Here is a 22,558-nt window from a genome sequence, read left to right on the forward strand (position 1 = left end):
TTGCATCAGTTCTCATTCCTGAGTTTAAATCCCATTTCTGCTGCATACTATTCGGCTGCTCTTGGGCATATCACTTAATCTTAACAAATTGTAGGAAGAGACTTCCCTGGTGACGCAGTGGTTAAGAGTCCTCCTGCCAATGAAGGGGACACAGGTTCGTGCCCTGGTCGGGGAAGATCCCACATGCCACGGAGCAACTAAGCCCGTGCGCCACAACTGCTGAGCCTGCTCTCTAGAGCCCGCGAGCCACGACTACTGAAGCCTGAGCGCCTAGAGCCCGTGCTCTGTAACAAGAGAAGGCACCGCAACGAGAAGCCTGCGCACCGCAACGAAGAGTAGCCCCTGTTCGCTGCAACTAGAGAAAGCCCAGGCACAGCAATGAAGACCCAGCGTGGCCAAAAACAAATAAATAAATTTTTAAAAAATAAAAATAAATTGTAGTAAGTGATTATTTTGTTCAACCTCTGTGAGAGACTCATGAAACAATGGCATGGTATCATCTTCCTGTTGAACACTGGTCCTGGAGAGATGAGATCTTTGGGTCTCCCCATTGTAGCTTCTTCAGATAGCATTTCATGATCTTATGGATTTCCCCATAATTTGAAGATGTGACAGTAATATTGTTATTCTTTATAAGATCAGAATTCCTTATATTCCCTGCCCACGTTTGAGTTTCATAAGGTTCACATCTCACAGGAGGATATAAAGCGCTTCAAATAGTTCTATATACTGTAGCCTCAATTAACTTTTGTGGGATTATGCAAAACGTCAGTTTACTAATGATTCACTTTAGCTTTCTGCCCCTTTTTTGGTTCTACGTGGATTCTGCTAAGTCATCCAATATGTAAGGCCAGATTCTGCAGTATAAAGTAAAAGACAAAAGCCAACAGGAGAGGTGGCTCTGTATACGCAGGAGAGACTGCTGCTGGACGTGGACCTTGGTCAAAGTACAGCTGCTTATGTTTCATCAGTCTAAACTTTGAAAGGTTCATTGTTTCCCAGTCTTAGCTGCTCCAGAGTAAGATCATAGGGTTTATCTTGGTCATAAATCCAATCACCTTTTCTTTTCCAAAGTAATAGGAAAGAATAATTTATTTACATATCTTGAAGGGGCTGGAGAATTTCACATTTATCTATTTTCCTGTAGTAAGTTCAGCAGCTAGACTATTCTTAGAACAAGATAAACTAAATTTTAAATTATTTTCTATGTTATATATAACGACTCATATTTTTAACTCTGAAAATACTGTTTTAGGAGTTTTGCTTAATTTTAACTCCTTGGTTTGTATATTTTGATTCTGTTATTTATAATTTGACCTTTTTTAGAATCTGTAGTTTAAGTGAAAATTCTTTTCAGCCCATTCTCTGATTAGCATTTATGTGAACTCTTAATCACCTACATTCTTAAATAATGCACACTGCTCTAATATTCATTGCGTTTACTATTTATTGAGCCCTACTATGTACCAGGCACTCTCCCAGGTACACCTTCTTCAAGGAGCTTATAGTCTAGTAGTAATAGAAACTCTGTTTTGTAATATTTTGTAAATTCTTTTATTGAATCTTCAATACCATGCCTTTTTATTATACTCCCTCTTTAGTATTTATGCAGTTATTTGTTATTCAATGTATATTACAAAGAATTTACATTTTTGAATATTGTCCTTTTCATGTGTATGTCTAGTACAGAAATTGTTTTCAGAATTCCTGGGTACCAGATGTAGTCTTGTTGTGTACTGGATATGTGACATTGTGCAAGTCCCTCAGTTTTTCATAGTGGAGGTACCAATAATGCCAGCCTCCTTAATCCTCTTAATGCTGTATCTCTCGATAAGAGAGTAGAAGTCCTCACACCAAAATGCGATCAACTTTGACCAACCAGTGAAATTATTTGCTTCTACCCTATCCTTTCTTCCTCACCTCCTTACAGTGGAAGCAGTGTCTACATTCTGTTCCTTCTCACTCTCTAATGGATGATTATAACTCTTCATTGATCCTTTAGCACATCTTCAGCTACTCTGTTTTCATTCACATTTAAACACTTGAGTTTCTTCCTCCGGAAAAAAACAAAAATTCATATCCATCCATTTGTGGTTTTGTACACAACTAAATCTGTCTGTTTTCTTACCTCCTATGCACTGTACCCCCATCATGCCACTGAAGCTGCTCTTGCCAGTGTCACCAATAATCTCCTTATTACTATTTCTAGTGGGTCTATAATCCTTACCTGCAATTACATTTTTGGAAAAGAAGGTGGGTATTGATAAAGTCTGTAAGGCGACAAGGACTTTGGGAGAAAGTTTGATGTTCTTAGGGCAAAAAGAAAACAGCTTTCTTTTCATTAATTCATTGACAAATACTTATCAAGCACTTTATTAATCATTGAAGATACAGTAGTTAATAAAATGGATAAAAGTCCCTTTTTCCCTGGAGCTTGTTAGTTTGAGGAAATAGACAAACAAAATAAGTAAATTATGTGTCAGATAATGATAAAGGATTATCAAACAAAAATAAAGCAAAGAAGAGGGAGTAGACGTTTAAATAGGGTGGATTTTAGATGACATGGCCACGGAAGGCCTCACTAAGAGTAAGACATTTGAGCAAAGACCAGGAGATGAGGGAAGGTCTGGTGCAAATATCTGGGGGAAGAGTAGGCCTAGCAAACTATTTATTTTGTCTAAGCAAAAATAGTTCTTTGTCCTATGAAATGTTTTTATAAAGATTTTTATTATGATAAGGAAGACTGGATATTTTGGGGTATACTTCTGCAAATTGACTTTTTAGGATAAAACAGTATTCATGATTTAATCTTATAGAAAAAGTGAAGACAAAAACTCTAAAGCTAATTTTATTTCACATTCCCTTTAGCATCTAAATGGTTGCATGCTTTTAGAGTTGGGACAGTTTAAATAATGGCATATTTATTCCTTAAAAAAATGTAGATCTTTTTTGAGTAAGTGGAACATTAGCTGAAGTAACATAGGACAGATTTATAGGGCTCTAAACTAACTTACTGAGGTTCAACAGAAGCCTTTTCAGGAGGAGAAATTTTAGCATTTGTACACTTAGTAGTATTTCAGCAAAATAATCACTTTTTTGAGAGCAGTAAAACTATACATTCTCTGCATTATATTCAAAACACTAATTTATTTAAAGGAGAAAGAAGCCTTAAGAACAGACTTACAGATTGGCTCCACTATTTGGGAAGATTCATGTGCTTGTTATTGGAATATGGTCATTTAGTCATCAGAATGGGGTCCTAAACCCTCAAGTGGACTGCAAGCTAGTTATAAATGGATTAATATGATTTACATAATTGGTTAGTTTTCAGAGAAACCTGTTAGATATTTAGAAAACCTTCAACAGTCAGAATCCAGAACTTGCTTCTCTCTTCTCTTTTACCCCTCACAAAGGTAACAGATTTTAAGAAGTACTGGAGGGCTTACCTGGTGGCGCAGTGGTTGAGAGTCCGCCTGCCGATGCAAGGGGACACGGGTTCGTGCCCCGGTCCGGGAAGATCCCACATGCCGCAGAGCAGCTGGGCCCGTGAGCCGTGGCCGCTGAGCCTGCGCGTCCGGAGCCTGTGCTCCGCAACGGGAGAGGCCACAACAGTGAGAGGCCCGCATACCGAAAAAAAAAAAAAAAAAAAGTACTGGAGACAAGGAGTAGGCAGATGGCACACAATTTCATTCATATTTAAGAGCCAGTAATAATGAATCACTGGCCATTTTTCCTGGTTTCTTAACATTGTAACAGGCAGTGAGAAACAGAAACGTTTCCCTAAATTTTGGTTGTCTTACAGGTTTCAAGTTTCTTTCCTTCAGTATGACTATTAATTATCGTGTATTGCTTTATATCTGTAAGCATGAGAAGCACTGAATATCTAGGAAACATTTTAGGGTTTAATTTGGTCATTGGCTCACATGGAGGATGGAAAAGGAATAAACTCTTAACTGAGCTTGATAAGGATGTGATCTTTTAGAATGAGGTGTTTACATATACACTTGTACAAGGTTTTGCCTGTATTGTCTAGACCTGAGCAGTGCTAGTGCAACTGCTAAAAAGCATATATGACTGGTAAAGAAGTGCTGATAAGGTGATATTTGAGAGACTATATACTAAATAAATATTCTCTCTTAGCATTTTTAGTTGGTCTGTGATAGCCTTCAATTGTCAAGTACTGTTGTCATTCCCAAGTGTACAAATCTTCCACATTTTTTACCCCCCTGTTTTCATCTTCTTTCTGCTTGCTTAGGAAAAAGAATTCTCCCATCTCTAGTAGATAATATTTAAGGTCCATTCTAGCCAGAGTCTAAGATCCTTTTTTACTGTGTTATTGATATGGTAACATTATTGATGAGAGAGCATTCTGGTTCCATTTCAGGAAAATTAACGACAGGATGTCATTTCCTTTACTATTTACATGGGTATTTATCATGGGATGATTCAGGAAGAGAGAAATCAGATTTGAAGTTTAAACAACCATAGAGAAAATGATTTGAGGGTTGTTTTTTTTTTTTGCGGTATGTGGGCCTCTCACTGTTGTGGCCTCTCCCGTTGCGGAGCACAGGCTCCGGACACGCAGGCTCAGCGGCCATGGCTCAACGGGCCCAGCCGCTCCGCGGCATGTGGGATCTTCCCAGATCGGGGCACGAACCCGCGTCCCCTGCATCGGCAGGCAGACTCTCAACCACTGCGCCACCAGGGAAACCCTTGAGGTTTTTTTTTAATAACTTATTTCTAATGCCCTCCCTCCCCCATTTCAAAGATAATGAGTTCATGATTGTCTTTCTAGGTTTTCCTGTTACTAAACAGTTCTGTAATTTTGCCATCTAAACACTTAAAACATTTTGATGTCTATCCTTCCCATGTGTTTTCAGTACACACACGTTTAAACAATTAGCCTCAATTGTTTTACAATCTACTTTTAAAAGCTGTATTATGAATATTTTCTATGCTATTAAATATTCTAAAATATTTCCAATAGCTGCAATATAGTACGTTATATGTAACAAGATTTAATTAGTCCCTCTGGTTAGATGTTGTTATCTGCTTTTAGATTTTTGCTTTTATTAATTATACAGAAGAGAACTTTGCATAAATCTTTGAATACTTCCCTGGCTATTTCTTCAAGATAAATTTTCAGGTGGTTTCATGGGTATAATATTTTTAGTTTTTGTTTCAGCGAAACAATTACTCTTTGCTGGAGGAAGAAAACTATATTTTTTGAATGCTCATATGCCAAATACTGTGCAAGATGCCTTGTAGTCTCATATTTCATATAATTTTAAGCTGTTTTCATCCCCATTTTTATAGATGAAGACATCTATATGTATGTGTGTAAGATATTTTGCAGTACGTTAACAGTATGTAGAAAATGTTTAAATGTTTTGTTTAGCAAATAACAAAGGCCTTCAGCGGTCACAGGAAACAATCAAGTTTGTAATTCTGTTTTGGCTTTGGAATATGTACTATAATAAGACTTCATCTTTTCATGTTTTATTGTTCAGTGTAAAGGGTTTTAGGTCTTAAAATTATATGTTAATTGGCATTTATAGCTCTAGGAGGAAAAAAGTGGGTGATTCCCCTTATGAATTTTGGGTTTTGCTCATATGACTACTGTTATAGATGATTAATTTATAAATCACATTTTATCTTTAAATTAGAAGCAGATAATAATTGTCTGCTAGGTGAAAATGGTTTCCCTTCACTTAAAACTCCAGACATAACTTTTTCAAATTTTGCACTTGCAAGATCTAAGAGGGGAAAGTTCAGCGATATAAGGATGACAGAAGGTTGCAGAGGAAGGGTGAGAGCAGTGAGGTGACAAGACTGTATGCTTTTACAGAGCTAATTTAGAATCCTTTGCCTACTACTTCATAGAGCTACCCTATGTTGATAAGTGAGGTTGTTGTTTTTAGGGCCTCGTATTTGTTATCTAATGCAGTGGATGTTTTGTCTCAGTCACATAGATCAAACAACAACATGGCAGGACCCCAGGAAGGCCATGCTCTCCCAGATGAACGTTACATCCCCTACCAGTCCACCAGTGCAGCAGAACATGATGAATTCAGCCTCAGGTGAGTGAAATGCTGTAATTAGAGCACACCAGGTAATGCTCGTGCATTGATAAAACTTTCTGTGGAAAATAGTCGTTATTCTTTTAAGGAAGCTGGAGCATGGATGATGGTTATTTTCTATCCACTTTCATAAGGGAAACTTATCTTATTTCAAATAACCTGCTGAAAGCCAACAGATTTTAAAGTTTCAGTTCTGAAGTGAATATCTCAAATTCCTAGTTTGGTTAACTTTGACATGCTTGTGTTTTATTGTGCCGCTTTCTTGTGTCTCTTAGAGTTGAAGCTTCCCCCTTCCTTTTGTGGTTTGGATGGGAAGCCAAGCTGTGGTGTTCTTATCTCACCTCTTAAAGTGGATGTTTGTTCTATCTTGAGAGTAACTGGAAGGTAGCAACTTATAAAGCTCAAAGCATCTTTCTTAGGGCCGGTACATGTTATTTAACACATTTCCACCTTTTTCACGGAAGATAAACCTGAGTATAAATTTTTTTTCTGTCTCCTGTTTGGCAGTTTACTTAAATCTGCCGTTTTTCTCATCTATATAATGGGTAGTGGTCATGCCCCTTATTATAGAGAGGAAGATATTAAAGGAAATCATATAAAACATATAAAGCTTTTATATTACAGTTCTAGTACGGAGTAGATACTAAGTAAATCTTTAGTTCCTTCTTCCCTAGGTCAGTTAGATATTGTCTGGCTTCTTCTTTGTTACATGGGCCCAAGGCCATAGCTACCCATTAGGCATCTTTGTGCATATTAGGAAAAGGTTACCCCTTCCTCTGGGAAGATGCAGCCCTATGCCTGGCATCCAGGATTGAGCATTTGGGCTGGATTTCTGACCATTCCCCTACCTCACCCAAACACACACAAACACACTTTATCCCCTTTACTGAGTGTCCTGGGTCAGGGCACAGATGGCAACTGTAATTGGCAGCCCTAGTGGTCTTAATGGCTTCCTCCTTCACAGCCCATCCATCTTCCCTACCCAACAAACTGATCAACATGATACTATTGGAAGCTGCACTGTAGATTTTCTTAAACAGCAGCCTTTGGAAAGGGGCTGGTAGAGTTGGAGAGGGTGGTACAGTTCATTGTCACAAGGATTCCTTGACCAGGAAAGGTCACAAAATTTGAAATGTCCTTCTGCCCCTAAAGATGGTGACAATGTGTGAGAATGTTTTTGCTGTTGCATTAACTCTATGTTCTTGCCTTTGGTGGGTTGAACACTTGAAAGGATTCAAGAAAATGAAAGTCAAGGCAAGATTCATGACTGAGCTTCTCTTGTCATAAAGTTTCTGTATATAAACTCTTGAAGAGTTTATATAATCTTCCATTTTATCTTCCATTTTAGCTAATTTTAATATCAGTACATTTACTTATCCTCAGAACCTGTTTTATATGTGACACTTGAGTTAAAATTTTTCAAAAGCAAAAAATTATGCAAGTATTTATTGACTGATATTTTTACTTGACAACCATTTTTTTAATTATCAAATTTCCAAATAAAAGTTCTGAAAGCTGCTTCGTATTTATAATCCGAAGAAGATGACGCACATTTTTTATTTTGTCATAATCCATCAAAAACTATACCTGGGAAAGTAGTAACAAATAACTCATTAATTTAAATTTTATTTTGAAAGATTAGGCATTTTGCATCTAAAAGATTGATTATGATTCTTTTAGAACAGTGGTTTGTTTATGTTTTTCCTATTAAAATTTCTAATAGTAATGGTCTAAGGAAATGGGGAGAATTTGTGTTCAGATTTATGTTTAAAACCAAAAGTATATATCAAATTGGTTTTAATAGATTTTAGAATATTTGTGTATCTTTTATTTCAGCTCTGCGTTTTATAAAATATGAAATGTGTTTTTATATACTGCATATAAATTAATAGACATGCTTACTGCTGTATATTAATAAAAGAGGTGACTGGCAGGAACAGTTTGAGTAAAGTGGCAAGAAGCACGATTGTAGTGGGTGGGTAGCGGAGTGGGGGGGGCATTGCACGAGACAGAGAGGGTTGGAGGGAGGACCTGAAATGGGAAAAGCCACCCCCAAAGAGACCTGAGCATGTTTAAATGGTAGTAGAAGGTATTAAATAATAATAGGAAGCCCTGTTTATATGTCAGGCTTCCTGATGAGGTCATTTTGTACAATCTCATTCAATTCTCATAATGGTCATTTAAGTTAGGTGCTGTTATTAGTCTCACTTCACATCTGAGAAACATTGAGTGACTATTTAAAAACAAATAGAAGACTTCTACATGGTGTTGAAATGCTTGGGAATGAATGTCATGGGAACTATAATCTTGATAACCTCATGTTCACATAAAGTTATAGCCATAATGTCATTTTAATAAGGGTTCAACCCAGGGTCTCCTCCTTATCCATCTGTAACAAACCCATGGAGTTTGGCGGCTGTGCATTCTCCACTGAGGTTACACAGCATGATTTCTCAAATAGCTTTAAGAGAAAATGATCTTATCTCTCAGTCAAGGATTTCTCCTTGAGAAAAGCAGCAAAATTGATGCTCCTCTGTGCTTGGAAAATAATCTTCTGAGTTTTTAGAGCCTGGAGCCAGTGAGCAAGAATTGTGAGGGTATATAAATAAATTTCCAGGGTATTTACTGTAACAAAGCAGCAAGGCTGTTTCCAGTTAAGCAGGGTATCTACAGACAATTTTCACCCTAAAGGGAATGCCTTCTGAACCTGGTAATCTGAAGCCTTTGAATAAAAGAGGAAGCTACACAGCTCTTTTGAAGCACTTTACTGGGTTAATCAAGCTAAATGCAGCTTGATTTACATTTTTATCATTAATTATTTTAACAAGAACTTTCTAGTGTTAGTCTTTTTAAAAAGCTCTCCTCATTCAAATATTTGAGTCCAGCTTTGTGTTCTGTTCTAATTATTTCTAATCAGACCACTTTCCTTTAAAATACTGTATTTTCTCCAGACTCTCCAGTTTTCTGCATAATTTTTAATGGAACTGAATAATATTTTAAGATTTCCTCCAGTTCTAAGATTTTATGAAATCCAATTTCACTCAGATTTGGTTTAGCAAAAATGATTAGTTTACTTTTGCTTTTTATAAGTCCTTTTTCAAAATATGAGGTTGAAATGATGAATTTCATTGCTAGACTGGAGATGTGTGATTTGTAATTGGCCAAATTTCTAAATATATGTAATTGAGAAATCACTTAAAACAAAGCTGCACCTGGAAAGGGTTCCTTACTTGATCCTAGGAAGAAATTTATATTCTTTAACTGTCCATTTAATTGGCAAGACAGTGAACTTTGTGAAAGGAATTTGAAAAGTGAGGAAAAGAAAACTATAAAATTAAAGGAAATTTGAATAATTTAGTAAGATAATAGTTCTACTTTACATTAAAATATATAATATTATATACACACATATAAAAGTATACACAAACCCTATTCCGTTAAATTACTTGATGTTGCCCTTTACAAGTTATATTAAAAATGTATTATGCTTATAGCACATTAGTAGCCTTTTGATGCATGCTTGGGATCTATATAAAATAGTTCTTCTGCATGCTAAGAGTTGGGTAAACAGTAGTGGTTTTTGTTTTAGACATTAGAAGATAAGGACTTGGGGAGAGAAAAGTGGTAATTCTCCTTTAACCAGCTCTATTTATATGAAGATGTTAAGTTTTTTATTAGTAGCTTGTTAACAGTGACCCACAAGATTGCTGAATCTTAAAGCAGCATTAAAGTCAAGAAAATATACCCTGTGATAATCCAGAAATAACTTGGTGCCAAAGGACTGGTGACTGTTTAGGACCATTAAAAATTGTGTAAACCTTGATTTAAATTATACAAAATCAATGAGCCCAGTTGTCTGCTTTTTTAAAATTTACCTTTGATAACAATCCAAAGTCAGATGTCTTGTTACAGGTACATTTTAAGGGATTCATTATTTTCATGTTTTAAGTCTGGCATTTATTTTTGACTAATGCCCAGATCTACCAATGCAGCACTTTCTGATTTCCCCATTATGAAAACCTGCATGGAATTCCTAGGAAATATATCAAAATGGGTGGAGAAAATGCCCTCTTGATCATGGAAGGTGATGTGTGTTGGAAGAATTTGCTAAGCACCTCCATTGCAGTGGGGAAAATATTCAGAAGCAAGCAGAGTGGGTAGTACAGAGCTTCCTTGATATTTGCCTGCCGTATTACTTCTGCTTTGTGTAATCTGTGTCAGAGGACCAAAGACCAAATGGGAAAGAGAGATTGTTACCAAGGAAAATATGACATAGGACAGATGTGAAATGTGAAAATAACAGGTAGAAAGTTGATATGAGTTTCTTAGCTTTAAAAAGCACAGAAGAGGTAAGGATGTATGGGAAGTTGCAAAGCTGACCACAGGTTTTAGGAGTTGATAATTCTTACTTCATGTGTTGTAGTTCACAAACTTCTAAGTTCTACTTTTCACCTTTGGAGTGAACTGAGAAGGAATTTAGAATAGGGGTTAAGATCAAGGGTTCCGGGGTCAGGTGGACATGGGTTTGAATCCCAGCTCTGTCACTTAACTGACTATGAGGTCTTGGATAAGTGAGTATATCTACCTGTGCCCCATGTCTTCACTTGGAAAATGGGGTGACAATAATAATAGTAACACTGAATTTATAGGGCTATTGTGAAGATTAAATGACACAATTTATATAAAGTGATGGGTACATAGAAATTAGTATTAACAATATACCGTGCTTGGTATAATATATTGAATATATAAAAGTAAATGTGATCTGACCTGATATTTTACAGTGTAATCAGTTTACATTGCCTGGTAATTACTGTTACTTCATTTAAAATAAGTTTTTAAATCTGTTACCACACTATTTTTTAGGGTTATGTTTATCTCTGTAAGCTTTTTATCATCAAATATGCATCATTGATTCTTACGCAAGTCATGCGCTGTCTTCTGGCTTTTAGTTTCACATAGATTCTCCAAGCGTGAGAGTGTTGATAAGAGTGTTAAATATAAATATGGCTTTCTTCTCATGGGTCAAACCTTTTCTGATTCTTAAAGTTTTTTATTATTGTAAGATGGAAATTGTTTGTCAGTCTGAAATCGTAATATATGGAACAACACTTAAGTATACCAAACAGGAATAAAACTGTAATAAAGCCCAAAGTCAAAGCAATGAATGAAGTATGAGACGGAGGCAGTGTACTTTATTACTCTCAATCTCTTATCCCAAATAATCTTTTTTAAACCAGAATTAGTGCTTGCTTTTTTCTCATCTGCAAATTTTGGTAAATTAAGAAAAGATGGCCACAGGAAAAGGGAAAATAGTAAAAAGCAAAAGCATAATCCAAATGAATATAATCCTTAAGAAACTGTTTGTTTTATTTAGTTTGTATCTTGATTTACTTGTTAAGTTCCTGAAAAAATGGTTAGTAATATGGAAACAAGAACCATTTTTCCTGTTTAAAAATATGGACCAGTCCATTTCATTTTAATAAAAGTTATCAGTAAACAATATATAGGGATTATGAAGGTAAAAATATTTATTTGTGAAATAGAAAAAATAATTCAATGAGAATGTCCAAGCAAGTTGCAGATGACATAGCTTGCAATTATCATATCTTCAGTATATAGGAGTTCTTCTGAAGTCTTTGTTAAACCCCGTGATGGCCTACACATGGCATTTTAAAATCTTGATGGCTTCATGACTTTGCTGCTTGATGAAACATGCCACTTGTGTCCGAGCAGCTAATGGCCTCTACTTTACTCTGATGGCGAGAGCTTTTCGCTCCCTCTATACTGGGGATCAGTCTTTTTTTTCTTTTTTTTGGGGGCTGCATTGGATCTTTGTTGCTGCACACGGGCTTTCTCTAGTTGCGGCGAGCGGGGGCTGGTCTTCAGTTGCGGTGCGTGGGCTTCTCATTGCGGTAGCTTCTCGTTGTGGAGCACGAGCTCTAGGTGCATGGGCTTCAATAGTTGCAGCACGCAGGATCAGTAATTGTGGCTCGCGGGCTCTAGAGTGCAGGCTCAGTAGTTGTGGCGCACAGGCTTAGTTGTGACGCGGCATGTGGGATCTTCCTGGACCAGGGATCAAACCCATGTCCCCTGCATTGGCAGGTGGACTCTTTACCACTGCGCCACCAGGGAAGTCCCCCTGGATCACTCTTGATATTAACTGATTCCAGTCATGATTTTTAACTTAAAAGTATTTTCTAAATAATATTAAAACTCAGAATACCTGGGCAAGGCAGCAACATTTAGCAAATGGAACAATAGATGTTGGCTGATAGATTATCATTCTTTATTCTGATTCTACCCAGCTACACTTCTAAAATGACTCCCAGAGCAAGACACCCTTCACCCCAAATATATCAGCAGAACTTTAAATTCAGTTATTCTGGAATCGAGGTGTGTGTTTATGTATTACTTAAGGTATTGGCATGTACGATATAGAACTGTTTTTAAAGTAGTACTCATTTCTTCATTCCTTTATTAAAGAAGCCCAAAATAATCATGTTGAAAAGTGGACATATAGTTACTTGGTTTTTCAGTACCTTCAGAACAGTATTTTTTATAGTGTCAACATTTTCCTAAGATTGTGTCCACTTGAGAATTGTGATATCCCAAATAATTATCTAAATCTCAAGTGTGTTAGGCAGTACCGTATTCACACATTTAGTTATATGCCCTATTATTTCAGACAAGGTAATTCCTTTCTGTCTTTGCTTTACTTTAGGGGTTTTCTTCTAAAGCAAAGGGAGATATATAGAAACTCAAGATTGTTGATGTCCCTTGACCTGATCTTAGAGCATGAATAACAAATATTTTAAAAAATCTATTAGAAGTCTCTTAAGTAATCATTTGGGAAAGTAAAGCTCATTTGAATTCTGAAAGTTACTGAGATTTTATTGTAAATACTGAACCTAATGAAGAAGAAAAGGATATAAGCATATTTCTGTTATGTTAACCAAGAGACTAACTTAGAAGAGTAGGATAATATTGTAAAGAGTATAAAGAAAAAAATTTGATAAGTATCCTTGCCACCAGCTTTCTTAGTATAATGAGTTATTAGATAGTGGTGTTTAAAAATATAGGTGTCCATGTTCAACTTTTCTCCAGTGATTATTTGTAGTGATTATTTGGAAACTTTGCTCAGCTTTGGAGTAGAAAGGATGAGAAAGAGATTAAATTATTTACATTTAAGAACCAAATAAATGCCTGTTTTTTCTCTTGATAAGTGTTAGAATATTATTTTTGTCTTTCCTACTGATTTCTAAATCCTTCTGGCTACTCTCTTGCTACAATAATTTTATGACTCATAAGAGAAATATTTGTGTGAAAGATTAAGATGCTAATTCTTTAAAAATGATATCCATAGACTACCATATATAGGCAGCATCAGTGAAATGAAAAAAATCCTGCAACAATAGAGTTTTCCAAAATAATATTTTCTTTTGATGTCAATAAGGTAAAGAGGTGATAAAACTTTAGGTTAAAATTTTACCAAAAGGTCATTGCTTTATCTGAACATGTCTGAAGTCTAAATGAACTTTATAGAAAGCTAATCTTTTATAAATTTACATACTAAAACTCTGTAAGCTATTAAGTTAAAATCTAAAACACTCAAGTTACGCTGAAGAAAATCTGAAGAGTTGCATATTAGAAAGTTCTCTGAACTTATACTTGGCCTTTTCCTCTAGGAAGTTCATCTAGCTATAACAGACAAAGAGACAGATGATTTTTAACAGTCTTATTATTCACCTTGAGACAATTGAATTGTTCTCTTTCCACATCATTCATTCAACAAATATCAAATGCTCTACTTTGTACTAGACATCATTGTAATGGCCACTCAGATTATGGAGTCAAGGTAAAACAATTTTTTTCCCATATAATTATAACAATAAATGTTATGGGAGACATGCACCAAGTGCTGAGAAAGTGGAGGAGGAACAAGTGAATAAGTGGTCGGGAGGGTAGAGCAGACATCTTTAAGGAGCCAGAGATTTGTTCGTTCCCTCAACAAAAATTGAAAATATGTGCAGGACACGATTCTAAATCATGAGAGTACAGAATAGAAACAAGTACACAATGTGTCAGATAGTTACAAATGGAAAGAGAAAAGAAAAGTAAACCAGTTAAGGGCCAGAGAGTGACTGACTGGGGGATGGAGGAGGGAAATGATCATTTTAGATAGTTTCTCCAGTGTAGGCCTCTATAATTGATGATTTTTGAGCAAAGATCTGAATGAACTGAGAGCCATGAAGATATCTGAGGAAAAGGGGAGGAATGTTCCATGCATAACACAACAGCTGATTTAGAGTTGCTGAGGCACATTTGAGGCACAGTAAGAATGCCATTGCAACTGGAACAGTCACTGAAAGGTAGCACGGAAGCCCTATTATATAGGGACTTGTGGGTTTTGAACAGAGGAGTGATACGATCTGAGTAAGTTTTTTAAAAGTACGGAGATTAGTTGGGGGGCAATTGCAATAACTCAGGGGAAACAGTGAACCAAGGTGGTGGAAGGGAAGTGGTGAGAAGTGGTTGAATTTAGAACCTGAATTTTAGTAGATGAGTGGGAGTTAAGTTTACGGAAGAAAAGGGAAGATAAAGATAGCATTATGTGAGAGATTACTGAGCCTGACACCCCCCAGCACCATATAAGTAGTGATGGAATGGTGGGGAGATGAGACTAAAGACATCTAAAGAAGGCCTTGGTGTGATCAACTAAGAAGTTTGAGCTTTATCCTGAAAAATTCGGGAGCCCATTAAAAATGACTCCTCTCTAGGGTTCTTCCACTATCTAAGGGAAAACCTTCTATAGGTTCCCTGTTGTTGTTATTCAGTCATTTCCTCTTTGAGATCCAGGTTTTTCTCATAAACCTATCTCAATATTATACACAAGTTTTCATAAGTTAAATATATTGTTAGAACAAAATGGCAAAACTTCCAGGAAAGAGTAGGGAACGACTTTTTTTTATAAGTACCTACTATAAGCCCTTCCCTTTGTCAAGCACTTTCTCCTTTAATCCTTTCAACAATTAATTGAGAAGGTCTTTGTCTCCATTTTCTGGATAAAGAAAGTGAGCATCAAGCAGATTAGTAACTTGCCCAAGGTTAGAAGGCTAATAATTAAATATTGGATTCAGGATTTGAAACCAGGTCTGTCTGAATCTAAACCTTTCACAGTTTTCTTTAAAGTATGCTGTCTCTAGAGTTTAATTTCATTTATAATGCATCAAAGATGATTGGTTTTTGTTTTTTTAACCAAGTAACACATCAGATGGTACTTTTGCTATACTGGTAAAATTTGGGTTAGTGGTAGGTAGTTCTATAAAAGAGTTTTAAAGTAAGCATTGTTAGTTTTCCGTATTTTAAATCAGTGGTTCTCAATTTGTAATGTGTAAAGGAATCGCCTGGGGATTTTTTTCAATGCAGATTCTGATTCCATAGGTCAGGGGTGAGATGTAAAATTCTGCATTTCTAACAGATTTGCAGGAGGTGCTATAATGCTGGTTCATGGACTACACAGATAGAAGACTCTAGAATGGTGAACTTAAAACCATAGAAATGTTATTAAAGATCCACTTTGTTATTCCTTGTTTTATTTTATTAATATTTCTATTTTCAGTTGGGAAAAGACCTTTACTAAGTGCCTAATACAAATGGATGACTCCACCATTTCATATGAGAGCTCATTTAATATAAAAATGCTGCAGGGGCTTCCCTGGTGGCACAGTGGTTGAGAGTCTGCCTGCCGATGCAGGGGACATGGGTTCGTGCCCCGGTCTGAGAAGATCCCACATGCCACGGAGCAGCTAGGCCCGTGAGCCATGGCTGCTGAGCCTGCGCGTCCGGAGCCTGTGCTCCGCAACGGGAGAGGCCACAACAGTGAGAGGCCCATGTGCTGCAAAAAAAAAAAAAAAAAAAAAAAATGCTGCAAAACGTTACCAACTTATAAAAAAAGTCTATCATCTGTAAAAGCACAAACTAAGGATCGGAGAGACTGACTTGACCAAGATCAATCAATCCTTCTTTTCACAGATAAGTTCTTAATCATTTCAGCTCAACAAACTTCGGTTGTATTTGGTAGTAGTGCTAAGCTCTACGGATATAAAGAGCAAAAAAATCAAGGTGATTCCTTCAAGACTTAGAGCTTGATGGGGAGAAATGTCAGGATGTAGGCAAATGAGTAGAGTTCAGTGAGGCATCTGCTAAAACAGGACATGAGCATAGTGCTTGGGGACACAGTATATGCTAGTGAGTAGAATACAGATAAGTAACATTGCCAGAATTCCAATCTAAGCCTGCAGATGTATGGGCCAGAGTCATCTTACACTGCATTGTGATCTCCAGGGGGTTTGGGCTCATCACTATGTTCTAGTAGTTGGGCAGAAGAATCTTCTAGCTACTTATGACATAGGAGAACACCTGAACTCGAGGGGGAAAAAAAAGAAACGGCTTGGCTACCACTCTTGCATTTATTTGCCTGAAGCAGATTTTCATCAGTATATTTATCATCTTTTTAGTCTCCAGCCTCTAGGTCAGTACACAAAAATGACAAAACCTGAGCTCATAACTTAGAGCTGCACACTTTAAATCAGTTTTCACCCTGAGAATAAAACAGTTACTTTGGAAGCCAGAAGAGAAATCATTTTTTTTTACCAAGCCTTGATTTTATAAACTGCATTTTCTTCAACAAATGCATTTATACACGCTTGTCCCGTGTTTTGCTTATTGAAGCCACAAAAAAAGTTAGTGACAGTGATATTATAGTGTTTATTATACACGACAACCTTTTCCAAAATTTTAGTAGTGTGGACAGAATTTTGTTAAGGATTGTTTAGGACTTATGAGGTCAAGCATATGAATTTCAGATGTTAGTGGTTATGAAAGACTCCCTTGGAAGCAAAACTGCAGAAGAGTCAGGGGTGCATATATTTTAGTTCTCAAATACTTTAAAAACCACACATCTGCAAGATCAAAGAATCACAGTCTAACCTGGTGGTAGTTTCTGATGAATGATGCCATCCTTGTCCTGAGCAACCTTGCAAAATTGAACATACCCACTCAAAAAAAAAAAAAAGGAAAACTCTTTTTCTGTATTCTAGGGCAGAATGATAAATTCTGAATTAAACTCAGTGTAAAAGAACAAATACAAGACAATCTTCAGTGAGCATCCAAGAAATCAAAAACAAGTGCAATTTCAGTTCACAGGTGGGGAGGACTCTTACTAGTGGGATAGGAATTGAGAAAAGCTTTGCAAAGATACAGCATGAAAATGGAGTGGAATTTCAGTGGGTAAAAATAGTGGAGGCTAGGAGGAGACAGGCTGGGGTGTGTGCATTGGGGATATATGTGGAGGTGAAAAGTGCATGACCCTGCTAAGTACTGGAAAGACAGGCCATGCAGCAGGAGGACTAACTTTGAATGGATTACTAAATTACTAATGTGATAGGATCATCTTACCAAAGAGAGAGCACCTGGTGCAATAGTAGAGGAAACTACTGTATATGTAAGCAAAGCCCTCTTGAGGAAGGGGCATTCACATTGGGGAGGGATGAGTAAGGCGTTAGCTAAGCAAGGAGGGCAGGGAGAAAGGTGCCTGCAGGGTGGTCCTGGAGAGAGGAGAGGAGGAAGAGTTTGAAGGACTGAAAGAAACTGGATGAGGAGAGGTATGAATGGTAGTGGTGATGCTTTCAGAACCTGTGCACTGTGCTATGTAATGCGTGACAACAGAGGACCTTGAATAACCAATTAAGATTTGAGAAATTTTCCTGTGGGCTTTAGGGAGCCCTGAGCCATAGAGCTACTTCCCCAGAGAAGGTGTGAGGCAAGATGCTCTTAAGGTACATATAATGTTTAATGTTGCAGTTGATTAAAACCAATGGGTAGGGCTTCCCTGGTGGCGCAGTGGTTGAGAGTCCGCCTGCCGATGCAGGGGACACGGGTTCGTGCCCCGGTCTGGGAGGATCCCACATGCCGCGGAGCGGCTGGGCCCGTGAGCCATGGCCGCTGAGCCTGCGTGTCCGGAGCCTGTGCTCCGCAACGGGAGAGGCCACAACAGTGAGAGGCCCGCGTACCGCAAAAAAAAAGAAAAAGAAAAAACCAATTGGTAGGCTACTGCTAAAGTTTAGTCATGGAAATACGAAAGTCTACAGTAAAGTTTGATTTGAGGAACAGGGGCAATTGAATTTTAAAGTAACGTCAACTCAAAATATGAGGACATGTTTTGTGAAGTGTTGGTGTCCAATTGGTGGAGAAGAAAGACTAGTGTTGACCTTGTGAGAAGCATTAAAGATGTAGGAGCCATCTATATGAATATGACTGAAGCAATGGGATTTCATGAAAGTTCTAGGAAAAGAAATTTTAAAAAACACTACTTTTCATTAATGTTTGTCGTATTTGCAGTGTAGTACTTAAGAGCATGAGTTCTGGAGAGCTAGAACTATCTGGGTTTGAATCCAGGCTCTGCCAGTTACTAGTCTGGGCTAAGTGATCTGAGGCAATAGTTTCCTCATCTGTAAAGTGGGAATAATAATAGGACCTATGCCATGGGACTGTTAAATGAGTTAATTTGCTTGCAAAAAAACTTAGAACAATGCCTTACGTATAATAATACAGTTTGTGATTCATCATAAGTGTAAGAGACCAGAATTTCAAAACAAATTCTTCAAAGTTAGATTCCTTTGAAAGATGTATTGCATCTACTTCTCCAGCTACTCCTCTTACATTCTAAGGAAACTACTTCTTGATAGCCCTGTACTTTGAACCATGATAGGGGTGTGTTTAGTAAACTTTCAGTGTCCTGGGTGACATCTTTATTCCTGAATTGTGGGGCAGGTGAGAGGGAGAGGTTGTTCATCTTGTGGCATAATCAAGACTTTCTGGCTTGATTAGACATTGCAAATGGTTTGTTAGTCATTACTAATGCAAGAAGGTCCTTAGGCAAGAGCAGGAAGTTGATGTTGAGTCACCTTCAGTATTATGACATAGAGTATTTTATTTGTTTTCAAAACATTGCAGGAAGTTAGTATTTGTTATAGTAGTTATCGTTCAACCAGTAGTAGTAAATCCTACATAAAAATTTATTTCCCCCAAGGGAAGTAATTCTAATTTATGAATTACTTTAATTATAGCCTACCGCTCTCTCTTGCTTGTCCTAATTCAAATTTCTCACCCTCTTTACATCTTATTAAAATGATGACCTCTTTCTGTTTACCTTCTTGATCCAGGGCTTATTTTTTATCTCCTCCTTTTTCCAAAAGACTTTGATGTGGTGGTTAGGCATGATAGCCCAGCCTTGGAAAACTCCCATATCTTTCCCATGTCAAAGGGCCTACCTCTAGTGTATGTAAGCATAATCTGGGATGAAAATGTTTATTGCCCACTCTCACATGTTTAGAGGTTGTCCATGAGTTTGGAGACATTGTTATTATCCTTTAGTATTGGTGGTCCCCTTTAGGTATAACCCATTCAACTATTTACTGGTTAAAATGCTGAGAGGTTTTCTGATCAAGTCTGGATCATAAAAACAAAGTGAATCACCATACCTCATTCCTTGCTTATTCTACCCCCTTCATACTGGCCTCCTCGCTGTTTCCCCGACTGGAATGCTCATGCCCCACATCACCACACGCTGGCTTGCATTGTGTTCGAGTCTCAGCTTTAAGGTCACTTTCTCAGTTTGGCCCTTCTTAGTCCACATTTTAAAAACACCATTTCCAGGTTTTTGTTTTTGTTGTTTTGTGTGTTTTGGTTTTGGTTTTGCACTCATGCTGGTTTGTTTTTTGTTGTTGTTTTTTTTGCACTCATTTTGTTTTTTGTTTTTTTTTCACTGCACTTATTGTTAGCCAACATTGTACTATACATATCTGCCTGTCTTCCTGGCTAGAACATAAATTCCATGAAACAGGAACTGTTTTGCTTATCTCTATATGTCCAGGGGTCTAGATTAGAGCCTGAATATAGTAGGGACTCAATAAATACTTAACTGAATAAAAGAATTTGCTATATCCCTGTGCCTTCAATTTAAGTGATACCAAATAATGGAGAAATTGAACTTACGTGGAGAGGATGAAACAGGATATTTTTCTCTTACAAGCATAAATAAAGAATTTTAATTGAATTTTGTTTTGATTACATTAATGTCAGCCAACATGTAAATTCCTGCCCTTGCTGAGTAGTAGGCATCCTACTCGACAGTAAAATAGAAAAATGCAAAATATACACTCCTGTGTTCGGTATTTCACAGTCTAGCCTGGAAGAAAATGCATATAAACAAATAATACTGTGTGATAAGTTTTATGGCATTAGATAATAAAGAAAATATTTTGCCAGCACAGAGAGATGACTCTTCATTTGAATTGAGAAAGTGAAGAGTTCTCAGCTAAAAATGGTTTAAAGCTAAGTTACGAGTAGTAGTTCCCATGGATCACATCAGTTTACTTGCCTCCAGAGTCCTACTCTTCATTTCCATCTGGTCATTAGAGGACAAACAAGATAATGTATTTTGGTCTACTTCTCCATGATAGTTGCTTGAGCCATTTCAGTTTTTTAAAAAAAGAAGCATCGCCCTTCTTATGACTTTATTTATCCTGATAGATGTTGAGCCATTTGCCTCATCTTATTCTAGCAGATGTGGCTGTGTGCCATTCTCAGACATGCAGTGCTTGATAGTTCGGCCTCTGAACTGCCCATGATGCCTAACAGTGAATAATTATAGTTTTATACAAGTTACATAAATTCAAGAAACAGTTCTATACCAGCCAAAGAATTCTAAGTAGTTATTTTTAGGTCAGTGTTTGTCAAAAGTATGTTCCTTGGACCAGCAGCATCAGCATCATCTGGGAATTTTCAGGCCCAGCCCCAAACCTACTGAGTCAGAAATTCTAGGGGTGGGGCTCAGCTTGTATTTATCTTAAGTAAATAAAATATTGCTACTTCTGTTTGCTTCATTTTATATACTCCTTGGAGAAGTTAGAATATTTATGACACTAAAATCAAGATGTAAATTGAACTCAAAGGTATTCTACATTTATTTTGATCTGTCCCTGTAGTCTCCTGTTATTATAAATCTAGTTTTGTGAGAAGCCTAGATTTCCCCTTAGACTTACTGACCTTACTCCATTCCAACTCTAGCCCAAACAGATGCTTGCATCAAACTTTCAGTAGCCTGTGCAGCTTGATGATTCAGAAAATACATCACTCTTGCTTTCTCACCTTCTTATGGTTATTCGGCAGTTAGCTTAGTTTAACCATAATGACATAGAAACCTTGCATTATCAGGTCACCAAATTTCTTCTAAAGAGAGAGCATTTAACTGAAAATTCTTTTTGTGGGTGAATAAAGCCCAGGTCTATTGTTGTTTATTTAGTTCACATTGAAGATTTGTTTCTTTTCAGTTTTCTTTTTTCTATTACTAAGAATTCGATTGTGGTGCAAAGCTGTTTAAAGGTAATCTTTCCTCCTCTACTCCTTTGCCTTTATCAGTAGTAGCTTTCTTTTTTTATAAAGCGGACATCCTATTTTAGACAGTCTCTTTACACACAACATTAAATTTTTCTCCAATGTTAAGTGAACAACATAAGTGAATATAAAAGCATTCTTTTGTGTTTAGTATGTATATTTGGTATCAATTTGAGTGCTTATAAAATTAATTATATAGTAATTATTCTATTTCATATGTACATTATTTAATTCTTTAATTAGAAATATGATGAGAAAATAGGCAGAAATCACTACGCTCTTTATTTGTATACCAGGCTTGTCTCTCCTTCATATCCTCATGTCTAAAATTAGTTAGAGCTTTGTTTTTGATTATTTGCAAATTTAATGTATGGAAACACCTGCATAAGTTTTGGGGAATGTATTTATATCTTTGGGAAGCGGTGTGTTGTATGGTTTAAAAGCAGAAGCTCTGAAGTCAGACTGCCTGGGTTTAAATCTTTACCTTAGGGAAGTTTACTTTATTGTTTACCTTGGGCAAGTGATCTGTCTGAATGTAACTGTGTTTCATCTGTATGATATGGCTAAGAACATGGTGTGTGATGGTACTAATGGAGCTAGTTAGTGGTAGAGGTGTTGCTGCCATTGCTGCCCCCCAGAGGTTGTGCATTGCACTATTATTTATAACAGCAAAAAAATTTACAAAGAACTCTGATATGTAACACTGGGAAAAGGGATAAATGAATTCTAATATATCTGTGCAGTAAGATCTGTGAAGCCATTAAAAAGAATGAGAGAGACTTATGTGTTGTGTTAAGAAAATATGTCTATAATATATATTAAGTGAATACAGCAAGTATGGTTCAGGTAGAGCATGACATCAGTGGTTATGCATGTGTGTCACAAACTGTGCACAAGAAAAAAATCGAGAACATATCACAAAACTAAAGTTGTTCAGTTTTTCCCCCAGGGAATAGATTACAAGAAACTTTCACTTTTCCATTATGCATTTCTACAAATCTTAAACATTTTTTAAATTC

General features: G+C 36.8%; 1 protein-coding gene across 12 annotated transcripts in view; it reads left to right on the top strand.

The window, feature by feature from the left end:
- YAP1 (Yes1 associated transcriptional regulator) overlaps positions 1 to 22,558 on the top strand; it is a 107,721-nt gene that overhangs the window by 43,659 nt on the left and 41,504 nt on the right. For all 12 annotated transcript variants that reach the window (XM_022562045.2, XM_022562049.3, XM_089915450.1 and 9 more), the window contains exon 3: positions 5,965 to 6,080. In XM_022562045.2, coding sequence (XP_022417753.1) covers positions 5,965 to 6,080 — 116 coding nt within the window. The remainder of the gene's footprint in view (positions 1 to 5,964; positions 6,081 to 22,558) is intronic.

The sequence above is a fragment of the Delphinapterus leucas genome, chromosome 7 (assembly GCF_059928025.1).
Source record: "Delphinapterus leucas isolate spDelLeu-1000000601 "Yukka" chromosome 7, BTC_Dleu_Yukka2, whole genome shotgun sequence".
Lineage (NCBI taxonomy): Eukaryota > Metazoa > Chordata > Mammalia > Artiodactyla > Monodontidae > Delphinapterus > Delphinapterus leucas.